Source organism: Bos grunniens, chromosome 3 (genome assembly GCF_055505025.1).
Source record: "Bos grunniens cultivar Pamir isolate PY7600 chromosome 3, Bosgru_T2T1.0, whole genome shotgun sequence".
Lineage (NCBI taxonomy): Eukaryota > Metazoa > Chordata > Mammalia > Artiodactyla > Bovidae > Bos > Bos grunniens.
The window spans coordinates 74,656,325-74,669,183 of record NC_141167.1 but is presented as its reverse complement, the minus strand read 5'-3'; the positions used below and the strand labels follow the sequence as shown (position 1 = coordinate 74,669,183).

Below are 12,859 nucleotides of genomic sequence, written 5' to 3'. Positions count from 1 at the left end.
CATATATATATGAATGATCATATATATATATAAATACACAGGCACACAGCTCCTATTCTGGATCCAATTATAGAGTAGGTATACTCATATTTGGTTTTGTCATCATGAAATAACCAGGTTAAACACTGGATGGACTTGGCAACAAAAAAATCTGTCATAGCAACAGAAAACATCTCACTATATAAAAAAAGAAGGAAATTAAAACTACAGGCTTACCAATTTACTATATGCATGACATTATTCTACATGAACTCCATAGGGGGAAAAAAGGTAGGCTAAAAGGCTTAGCTAATCTGTAGCACATTTCATTTTAATGTTTATTAGAAGGACAGATTGTTGGAGCCACACTGCCTGGCTGGCTCAGGCCCTCACTAATGATGGGAATTTGAGCAAACTGCTAATCAGTTTGTGTTCCAGGCTTTAAATCTGTAAAATGGGGGCAATAAGGATAAATTCATTTAAGAATGGTGAGGATTAACTCACAAGAGGGTTAAGAATGATGCACTGGCATATACTCAATAAATGATAGACTATTATCAATACCCATATGCATCTACCTTTTGGTTTCTGGGATTGGGACAATTCCATTCTAAAGCACAATATTTTAAATGTTTTTGCCTCAAAATGTATGAAATGAAGAACTGTAAGCAACAAAGGTGGAATCTAAATAATTACTTTTAAACTACTTTTCTGAAAAGATATTCCTGTGGTAGGAACTATCCCAAAAAGGATCTCCCTAAGGCACTTTGATAGTGGAGCCAAACTTTTATAGGGAGAGAAAACAGTGGTAGAAAAAAAGCTAACCCCCTTCTATCAATACCAATTATCCAAAAAATCTCACTCCTTAGAAACTGGTCTATGTGTATTTTTAAGACTCCTTTTTCACCACCATTTCTTTCTAGAAAGCGTGAGTCCTTCAGTTGTGTCAGACTCTTTGCAACCCTGTGGACTGTAGCCCGCCAGGCTTCTCTGTCCATGGAATTCTCCAGGCAAGAATACTGGAGTGGAATGCCACTTCCTTCTCAAAAGTATTTATTTACCTATATCATAAAGATGAACTTTAAGTGGCCTTACAATATACCAAGTGGCCATTTTATTCTTTCTAAGCTCTGGTGCTACTGAATGGTTCAGCAAAAACACTGAAACAAGAATTTCCAAATAACATTCATCTTTGGAGGATACAGAAACCATGAATAGCTTAAATTTATTACAAAGTATCTACAAACAACACTAAATATATTTTATTTTCTAAAACATATACAAAAGGAAAATCACAGGCAGCACTTAAATATATTTGTTAAGACAATATTCGATTACTGCTCTATTAGCTCAATACTAATTTTCAACTTTGTAGTTCCCTGCCCCCATTGCTCTATTGTAATGGGATACATGAGACATGTTTCACAGAAGATGTTTTTTACTGCACACCTACAGAATCATATTTAAAAAATAAAAAGACACAGAACAAACATACATATGGATACAAGGAAAAAGATGCTAACTTTCTGACTGAATTAATAACACACTGGTGGAGGGGGCCCCCCACCCCCGCCACAGTTAGTTTTAATAGATAAGTGATTTTAGTCCACTAGGTTTTACGAAAAAAGTTTTTATGCTTCCTGGTTATTTCATGGGATGAATTCTTGTTTGAGATAAATATACCTAAATTTGATTAGCTCTCTTTAGTCCTTTAACCACTCCCCTCTTCCTTTTTGGGATCATTAAGACTGGGTGTTCTTTGGAAGGAATGATGCTAAAACTGAAACTCCAGTACTTTGGCCACCTCATGCAAAGAGCTGACTCATTGGAAACGACTCTGATGCTGGGAGAGATTGGGGGCAGGAGGAGAAGGGGACGACAGAGGATGAGATGGCTGGATGGCATCACTGACTCGATGGACATGAGTTTGAGTGAACTCCGGGAGGTGGTGATGGACAGGGAGGCCTGGCGTGCTGTGATTCATGGGGTGGCCAAGAGTTGGACACGACTGAGAGACTGAACTGAACTGAAGATCAAATAATAATAACAACATAAATAAATTAAAAAACACTCACTTCTAGGGTAAGGTCACCATCTCAAACCACTCTAGGGCTATCAAAACCTGGAAGTAACTAAGAGTTTCAAGTTTAAAGCAGAAGTAGGGAAGAATCTAGTCTGTACCCACTCACACATAATAAACTAAAAGCAAAATCTGGACATAACTTCTTCCACTAAAAATTAGCAAATAAATTCAAGAACTTAACTAACTGTCCTGCACAAACTGTAAATAGCCCTAGTTGACAAAGGAACACTGAACACTTTCAACCAATTATTGTAGAAGAAATGTTTAAATCAGAAGAAAAATCCAAAATTTGCAACCTCCAAATGAAATAAAGGCAGCAGCCATTAGTTGATACTAAAACCATTAATAGAAAAATAAAATGGAAGGATCAGAATGTCACCACCTGAAACCACAATCTTAAAGTATCACTAAAATCACTAAAAGTGACCCAACCATATATTTTACGCTTCCAACTGAGATCACAAGGAACATCATATTCCATATTCTTGCTTTAAAAATGTAAATAACAGAATCTGAATCTAATCTAGCTTTTGGAGCTAATTTCTTATTTATATAAAAGATGCAGTGGATTGAAGAACAAGTTAATGCTACTATAGCCAGACCAATCCAGACTGTGGCATTTTCTAAAAGGATATAACTAGGTTTCTATAATAAATAAGTCAATGAAACTGAGGGTTGGGTGGAAGAAGATGACTTTAATAATCTCTATATAAAAATAACCTCTATATCACTAATCTTCAGAATAATAGACACTCAGGAGACACAGTTACCAAATGCAGTATGTGGCTCTTGAAAAGATCCTATTCTGAACAAATCAACCCTTAAAAAACATTTTTTGAGACAATTGGGGAAATTCAAGATGAACTGGGTATTCAACATTAAGAGACCATTCTCAATTTTGGTAAGTTTTATGATCAGGTTTTAATCAACTTCCATCAGGTATGGTTGGTAAGAAAATGTCATTATTTTAGAGAAATTATGAAAATGTTTGAGATGACATAATGTTGAGGATTTGCTTTAAAATGTAACAGAAAAAATGAACAGATATAACAAGTGTGGAAACTAGTGAATGGAGATGATTAATATATAGGGTTTATTACATCAGTATATGATAAAAAAAAAAAACTTTAATAAAAGCTTTTAAAAAATCACCATGTAAATAACCCATTCAAAAAAAAAAGAGTTCAGAAGTCATTTAAGTTTTAAAATATTAAGTTTTCAAAAATATTTAAAAAACTAGTTTGCTTGTTAATTTTATACATCATAAACACATAAAAAGAAAACCAAAGTCAATATAACAGTTAAACTGAACATCTATCAGTGGAACTGTATCAAGGCAGAGTTACAAGGCATGAATAAAAGAAAAGTATTAAAATACTGGGTCAACAGGTATGAAGAATATTTTTATGAGAACACTAATAACTGTGCTAAAAAGCTAAAATAAAGCATCTAAAATATTACATACTTTCTCTATAGCAGTAATGCTCAACTCCCACTACATAGTAAAACCATCTTGGAAACTTAAACAATTACAAATGCACGGAACCCCACTTGTAGTGATTTTCAGTCTAGGGTAGGGCCTGGTGACTTTGATGTGCAGGAAAACTGAGAAGCACAGATATATAAGGATTACAGATTTATCTAGATGGTTGTTACATCTATTCTCAATCATCAATTATTTTAACATCAAAAAATCTTATACAAAGTTTGCTTTTCTTTTAAAACTATATGATGAGAAAGGCTGCCACACAGAAGGCTCTATTCTTGGAATGTATTAACTGCATTAATTTAAAAAATGTAGATAGCGTGATCATGAAAAATTACTTTTAGCAATTTTCTAAAAGTGATCCACCCCTTAATAAATTAACTACACTTCTTAAACATGATAAAATGATCATTATAACGACATCTCAATTTATAATCTCAAGGATTTTTGATCACCTTGTTCTTTGATGTAGAATATGAATAACTAATAGTCTGCCAGGTTTGTGATTATGTATTTAAACATCAGATTTCTAACTAATTACAAAGCACTCATCTCCATTCTTAAATAAACTGCATTTTTGAAGACACAGTGATTCCTAACTTTGCAAGAAAGCAGCAGAGAAGCCACATAAAAACTTACTGTGTAAAATAAACCAATTAAAATTTATAATATTGATTCCAAAATGACTAAACTCAGTCAACTGCTTAGATACAAAAATGATACAAAATAAAGTGAATCCCCTTAAATATTTGGCAGAAAAGAATTATCACCTAGTTATCTGTTTCCCTGGTGGCTCAGATGGTGAAGTGGCTGCCTACAATGTGGGAGACCCGGGTTCGATCCCTGGGTCGGGAAGATTCCCCTGGAAAAGGAAATGGCAACCCACTACAGTACTCTAGCCTGGAAAATCCAATGGAGAGAGGAGCCTGGTGGGCTACAGTCCATGGGGTCGCAAAGAGTTGGATACTACTGAGCGACTTCACTTACTTTCTTTTCTATCTGTGTTCTTACAGAATTTTTGAAACACAGGGATACCTATAAATTATTTCACTTTGAACAAGTACAGCTTAAGAAAGACTCAAGCTGAAAATGGATCTTATCAATATTAGTTTGTTGTAATCTGAAGTCACCTGATTAGATATCAATGGAAGCAAATAAACAGAGAAAAAAATTTAGTCACCATTCCAGAAGGTATGACCTTACTAAAACAATACTGCATGTCACTAGTCACTACAAACAGCGTCTGATCACTACTTTAAAAAGTAAAATAGTAAGTGATTCTTCATAAAGATTATACTATCCACCAAAGGCGAGTGAAGGGGGCGAGGGTGCAAAGTTACCTTAATGTCCTATAAATGGAAATGTTTGGATTATGATGAATTATTTTAAAACATTTTTTTCCATAACTGGCCAATCTACAGTAACAGTATAAAGCTGAATGCTCAGCTCATAAAATAGGAGCAAAATATCCTTAATATACATTTAACATGTCTTGTACACTCCAAAAGAAAGAATCCACACAACCAATTCAGATTTGTAAATATCTGATGAGCATTTAGAAATTATAAACTAGTTCATAAAATGATAAAAATTAAAATAATCTGACATCCTTATTAATACCCTAGCAAATAAAAATACTAATACTCAATGCTGAACAGGAAAAAGTAGAATAGCCAGCCTCACATACCATGTATGTTAAATTAATTATCACCATTCTGGAAAGAAATTTCAAACAAGAATCACAAGGCTTTAACATTTCTCTGACACAATGATTCTAGTTCTATAGTCTAAGTAAATAAAGGACAAAAACATTACATACAGGTACTGGTGGTCACAATGCCATTTATATTAATGAAAAGTATGAAGGGAAACTAAACGTTCAACATAAATACAAAAGTATTATATATCCATTAGCAGTCTATCTTGCTATTACAATTACCATTTTTTGAAAAAAAAAAAAAAAAAAAACAAAAAACCCTCAATAAAATGACAAACACAAAACTGCAGTGTGATTTTAATTTTTTACAAATATGTATTTACATAGAAAATAAGAAAAAATATATCAAAATATAGGTAGTTATCTTATGAATTATAAATATATTCCTTTATTTGATTTTTAAAATTTATAACTCACCTTTAAAAAACTATTTGAGGATATTTAAAAATTTAAAAATCCCCGTTAAAACATGTAAACAATGAAGTCATTTAGTAAAGGAAGATGAATTCACATATTTTCACCCCAAAATATTTTTCTATGTTGACACTATATGGTAGTTTAAGTGTGCAAATAGTATTATGTTTTAAATAAGTATATACCGTTATTATACAATACTTTATTGCTAAAAAATGCTAACTATCATGACAATGCTGGGCTGCCACAAACCTTCAATCTGTAAAAGAACACAGTTATCTGTGAAGCACATTGAAACAAGGTATGCCAGAATATTATACTGAAATCTTCAAGACAGAGCAGTGACACCAAATTAATTTACTAAAAACTGAGCAACTTTACTCACATTCTTTTAATGCAAAAATGCAGAACACTTGAGAAATGATAAAAGCACTGAATAAGACAAAAGTTAAGTTATGCCAGGATTGTATAATCTTTTATGAGAAAGATTTCTTATTTATTATTACTCTAAAAAAGAATTCCACCAAGGCCATTACAAGAAAAATGATAAACTCCATAGACAAATCCATGACTCCAACCAGAATCCAAAAAACATACACAAATTCATCAACTACCCCCCCAATAGGCAAATACACATAGCTCTTAGGGTCCCAGGAAGTGATTACTGGTCTAAGGAAGTACTATGTTTGAAACTAGCTGAAATTTCTCGGTCTTTTACCATTGTTTATTTAATAAGTTCAAAGTAAAATTTTAAACTCCTTAGAAATGACTATAAAATCTTCGTATCATCTTCTACTTTGGTTACTTTAAGAATTAAATAATGTATCTGCCAAGTACCTTGCAGAACCCCTAGGATCTAGAAGCTATTCAATAAATGTTGATTTTTGTCTTTTCTATAAGTTCTATCAGTAAAAAATTAAGAATTCATAGTAACAATTACAAGCAAAGGCCATGATTCATTCATTACTGTCTCATTCTTGACTTTAAAAAAACGGTACACCATAAAATTGTTAATATTATTTACTTACAAGCCAAGTTGAGGAAATAAAGCTTTAAACTAAGCCCACAGAGTGATGGAGATTCTCTCAGGAAAGAATGTTATCAACCTAAAGAATTCATTATGATAAATTTATCATGATAAATTTATTATGACAAACTGCTATAATTTCTGCAAGTTGTTATTAGACAATCAGAATAAGGTTAAGTTTTGTCTAAAATTATCAGAATTAATTTCAAATATCAAATGCTTCTCTTGTGCATTAGTGTCTCTCTGTTCATAGATGATGTATCACTTATATAACATATTTATAAATGGATAACACATGTTACATATCCACACTAAATAAGTGATGCTTTTTCTTTTTAAATTGATGAATGTAAGCTCAACTTATGTTCATCAAACTCCGGGAGACAGTGGAGGACAGAGGAGCCTGGCATGCTACAGTCCATGGGGACACAAAGAGTTGGATAATACTTAGCAACTGAATAATAGCAATAAGCTAAACTCTAAGAACAAGTTTGCGATTCATCAATCTTGGGTTCCATACGTCCAGAAACATTCATTTAATGATAATCTTACAAACTTCAGAAACCAAGAATTCCCTGAATTCATCAAAAGGAAACTAAAATGTCATCTGAAGTTATAAATCACTTATTTTACTTACAAAATAACATTTTCTGTTATTTTTTCTTCATCTTGACTCTGTCAACTATTAGTTGCAAATATTTGTGTTTTTTTTATTAGGTGGGTCAAACCCATTGCTGAATGAGGTGAAATATAATAACTAAGACAAAATGCAAATAAACACCAAAATAAATTTTATATAAAATTCTTCCTAGTTAAACCTGTGTTTTAAGACTACGATATGTTTTGAAAAATCCATATACCTACTCCCATTATATGCTGCCTCTGTTAACTTTCTGGGTTTTTTTTGTGCAGGGCTAAACTGAAACAATCAGATTGGTTTTCCAATCTAACTGAAACAATTAAGACTGAATATGCACAATGGCTTCTAGATAGCATGACTTTAAAGTGTAAATGTTTTATTAAGAACTCAACAGTATTTTTTCATTAGAGCTTTTCCTCTTCTATTTTGGGAGAGAAGATGAGATAGGTAAAAGGAATGTGACACAACTTTAATTATACTTATGAATTTAGGTTTTTCTTCCAACAGTATTCATATACATTCTTACCTGAGGGGGGGGGGGCGGATCTAACATAATTTCTTAAAATTCAAAATGGGAGATTCATTATACTTACTGGAGTTTAACAGGCACTTGCCCATTTGGCAGAAGTGGTACAGACAATAAAAATCATACCTAAGAGAGATGTTTCCTTGGCAAATGCTGCAGCTATAGCTGGATCCAATGCAGGTTGTCCATCCCCAGATGGAAGATCAGGTCGAGTATAATCCCTACTTTTATCATTGTTGTATTTTACATTCAAATTCACAAGCTTGGAAAAATCAATCCTTAGGGTACAGCAAGCATTATAAATATTCTGACCATCTAGGGCCTGTAAAAGTGAATAAAGTATATCAGCAATTTTAAGAGATAAAAATTAGAAAAAGTACGACTCTGACAGAAAACTCAACAATGAAAAGCTGTACATAATAAAAGTTGCCAGGAAAGGGATCAAATTCCATACTCTTTTCTTTGCTACACTAGCTGTGTGTATATTGTTTTCTACAAATACTACTGTCTTTAAATAGAAAGTGCTACTTAAATATAAAATATAACCAGTTAAATATATGTGCTAATATACTTTCAATTTCAAAAACCTGCAAATATTTTAATTAAAAAAAACAAAGGTCACAAATATAGTTCATCCTGCCAAAATAGTACTGTAATATCAATAGTTTGCACAATAGTTAAAAGTTAATTTTATTACACATATATTTTTTGCTGGATGGTAATACTTATGCTCTAGAGTTGAAAGACCACTCAATTAGGTCACCTTGAACAAGTTATTTAATATTTTCTAATCTCAGAATCTGGAAGACAGATGACAATGGCTGCCATGCTTCCTTGCAGGATTATTGTAAGGATTAGATAAAAGACCACATGTGTGCAAGTATCATGAATTATAAAGCACAGAAAAAGGCATATAAAGCATATAAAAAAATATGCTGCTGTTATGTTTTTTTCTCTTCCTATATAATCGCCATTTATACTCCAGCTAGACAGAAGCTTGGAACAAACTAGACAACAGGAGAATATATTGTTGATTTTTTATTAGAAGAACAAACATTTTCTTTATAAAGTTCAGAAATGAAGAACATGTTTAGCTCTAATTCACTTCAAAAATAAAACAACAATTCTTCTGGTAACAATACATAAATAGATCAAGCCTGATAGCTATGTAGACCAAGATCTACTAGGTGTGTAAATATAGAACTATATTAATAGTAGACAAACATATTTTTCACACTTGATGTTTGAAAGAGAATTTTTATATTACTTCAGTATGACTATTTTAATGGCTGTATTATTGGAGAAGGAACGTAACTGAAACAGACTTAAAAATAGTCAAGAGTGTTCTGTTATGGAAAAAGGAAACCTCAATAGCTGCTTTGTATATAAAGTTTATAGTTAAAATATTATATTTAAAATACTCCCACTCTGTGAAAAGAGGAAAACCCTTTCCTTTAACATACAAAATTAAGATTTAAGTGAATATATTTACCAAGCTAAAAGCTAACTTAAAAACACAATTCAACACAAGTTTCCCCATTTCTATATTCACATAAAGGGACTACATGCACATCAGGATTTGAATTCTATTTGAATTAGGGAAAGCACCTATCATCACATGAGAATGGGAAGTATCAACTCTCTCAGGCAGAGTAATATAAATATTAATTCAATACTTCATAAGTAATTAATTCTTATTCAATACCTAATAAGTAATTAATTCAATACTCTGCTGTAAAAGCAAACAAAGCACCGAAAATAGGTCTTCATTTACTCATTCCTATAGGGGAAATGGCGAGTCATGTAATAGAATCTATGTCTCTACCTTATACATGAATGTCAAAATTCACTCTTAGGCGACTATTTCAATAATATATAAAAAATCTGATATAAGAAAAGACCTGACTTTGGATCATAGTACCTCGATTAATGCAAGAAGTAACGTACTGATACAAAATGACTAACTTCAAAACAAGCAGTTTCTTTGGGGCCAGGTTCTATCAAAGAGGTTGACTGCCAAATATCTTAATGATTATGCTAACTGCTTGAAAGCTGTCTAGAAACCTTTAACCAAAAAAAAAAAAAAAAACCTTTATGTAGGTATTATACACAGGTATACCTAAGATACACACAAGGTATACACACAAGGCACACACAAAACTGTACCTTAGATACAAGAGCTAGAGAAATCAGGAAACAATATGTATATAAGCAACAGGGGAGAGGAAAAGAGCTAAGGATACATGATAACAGAAATCCAGGCATTTTCAATAGCTGGCTGAGGTAAAATGACAAGTGAAGTAAGAAGAAAAATTAAAATAAACTATATATGCAAGCTCACTTTAAGTTCATTGTTATTTGCCAACTTCCAGGAAATAACAGTAGCACACAAGTCAGTCAGTGTTCAGCAATCAAGATTGTAGTGATCTTGCTGGAGTAAAGATTTCTGACAGTAAAAGCCCAAGTTAATTTGCAAAAAAGCCTCTCAAATGTATCTATGCAAAGGGAAAGTTTGGAGAGTACATGAAAACCATCAGGAAAAAATATCTTCATAGTAAATATAAGACTTATGTCAAAAACATGATAAACTCAGTAAAGATGTTAAATATAGAATGAATAATTAACACCACAATGAAACACTGCATATGGATAAAAAATAGGAAAAGCCACTAATGAAACTTAATGAAATATATTCTCCTGGAAGGAAATCATTAATGATAGGATTTCCAAAAGACACAGTGTCACTGTGCAGTGTCAACTGCACATATTCCTAATAAAAGTGGATAATACCCCTAAAAGCTGTGTTACAATTTTCTACCAAGTGTGTTACAATTTCAGGGTTGTATAAATTAAATAATTTTAAAAGATCCTGGTGAAAAGGAGTCTACTTCTATACCTTGAGGGCTTCCCTGGTGATTCAGAGGTTAAAGCATCTGCCTGAAATGCGGTAGACCTGGGTTCGATCCCTGGGTCGGGAAGATCCCCTGGAGGAGGAAATGGCAACTCACTCCAGTATTCTTGCCTGGAGAATCCCATGGACGGAGGAGCCTGGTAGGCTACAGTCCACGGGGTCACAAAGAGTCGGACATGACTAAGCGACTTCACTTTCTATACCTTGAAAATACAGAAACTGAACTAGAAAGCCACAGTAAGTGAATGATATTTTTGTTTGCCAATACACTGAAAAAGATTTCTGAAAAAGGCATTAGGGCCTTTTCATTAATAAATGTGAGGATCATTTAAAATAATTTACTTTTTATTTGATAATCATTATTTTTACAATGATTGGTGATTACTGGTGGTGACTACCACCCTAAATGCCAACCTCAATATATGTAACATTACCTTGTTGGTTGACTTAAGAGGGTTTTTATTTTTAATTAACTAATTAAAAGATCATGACTTTACAATATTGTAATGTTTTTTGCCATACATAGACATGAATTATCCATGGGTGTACATGTGTCCCCTGACTTCAGAGGTTTTAAGAGAGACTGGACTGCAATATACACGAACCTCAGAACAAATTCAGGAGATGGTTAAATTTTTCCCCTCCAACCCTCACTAATACAACTCCATTTTTAAGATTTTTTTTCCTGAGTTACTATTCTCTTATAAAATAAAATGCTAGGGGGAAATAATTCCAATTAACTGAAAGTAATTGCCAAAGATCGTAACTAATACATGGCAAGAGTCTGGTTGGCAATGTCACTCAAGCTGCCTTTACATGGCAGCGATTCCCAGGGCTTGAAAAACTAAACAGAGCAGTGGGCTCCCAATCCCAAAGATTATAACTGTTAGCTCAGAGGAGCCTAAGAGTCCCATTTTTTATAAGCAATCTATATGAAAAGAAGGTTCTGAACCATACTTTAAAAGAACACTCTAAGTTCTCTTCCCCTCCAAACCTAAAGATACACTATGCCTGCTAAATGAATTCCCAAGGCATAGGTGATATTTTTTCATTCTCTCAATCATCTGAACAACTATCACTATAGAAGTAGAGAAGCAGGCTTGAAATTCTCTTCCCAAACTATTATTCCTTACCTGTAAATTTTACATGATTTCTACTGTTTTAACAAGCATAAAAATGTAGCACCTGAATTACAAAGTTTAGATCTAACTCATTTTATTACACACTGAGATGTACATGGATGGTTGAAAGGTAGGAAGAGATCTACAGCACACCAGCTGTCGGCTAAGTTGTGTCACGTTGAAAAAAATGCCCTCATATCTATAATGTGTTAGGTTCTAAGAACACAGCAGAGAACAAAGCAGACATGACAACCACTCTTATACAGCTTATAGTCCAACAGATAACACAGACACTTTTTTGTTTAGTTGCTCAGTCATGCCCAACTCTTTTGCAACCCTATGGACTACAGCCCAGCAGGTCTTCTGTCCATGGGATTTCCCAGGCAAGAATACTGGAGTGGGCTGCCATTTCTTCCTCCAGAATTCAGACACTTAATAAGTAATCATAAATTTGATCCGTGGTGGTGAGAACTAAGAAAAGAAGGGATCAAATCTAGTTGAAAGGTTATAGAAGACCTCTCTGGAGAAGAGATTCCTAAACTGAAACTTGAAAGACAGAAATGAGTTGGTCATAAAGAGATGAAGAGAAAAGTATTTTATTTTATTTATTTTTTCCACTCAGATTACGTTCTTTCCCTCTTCATCTCCTAAAAGGAAAAGAAGAACGATCATCAATGGCTAACGGCAGCTGCAGAAGCAACACCAAAAGCCGACTTCACACTCAGAAGAGAACGCTTTATCTCTTCCTCGTGGTTTCGGGTGCTCTACACGTTCAGAGAAACTTCTCCAGTAATGAACTATAGAAATGATCCCTGAAAGTATAGTCTTGAGAAAAGTATTTTAGCACATAGAATATAGCAAGTTGTAAGCCCATGAGATCAGAGAATACACAGCATACACAAGAATTTAAAGAAGTTCAATACACATTAGATGCAGACAAATACTGTTTGATTCC

At 33.2% G+C, this 12,859-nt stretch overlaps 1 protein-coding gene and 1 non-coding gene across 19 annotated transcripts in view; both read right to left on the bottom strand.

The window, feature by feature from the left end:
- Positions 1-12,859, bottom strand: part of PTBP2 (polypyrimidine tract binding protein 2) — an 86,682-nt gene that overhangs the window by 18,048 nt on the left and 55,775 nt on the right. For all 18 annotated transcript variants that reach the window (XR_015161595.1, XR_015161596.1, XR_015161597.1 and 15 more), the window contains one exon: positions 7,999-8,194. Coding sequence is in view for 10 of the 18 variants with exons in the window: in XM_086394446.1 (XP_086250572.1) it covers positions 7,999-8,194 (196 nt within the window). In the remaining 8 variants the exon portion in view is untranslated. The remainder of the gene's footprint in view (positions 1-7,998; positions 8,195-12,859) is intronic.
- On the bottom strand, positions 12,518-12,732 carry LOC147375862 (small nucleolar RNA U3). Its single transcript, XR_015161715.1, has one exon. It is a non-coding gene; the product is annotated as a small nucleolar RNA U3 (small nucleolar RNA).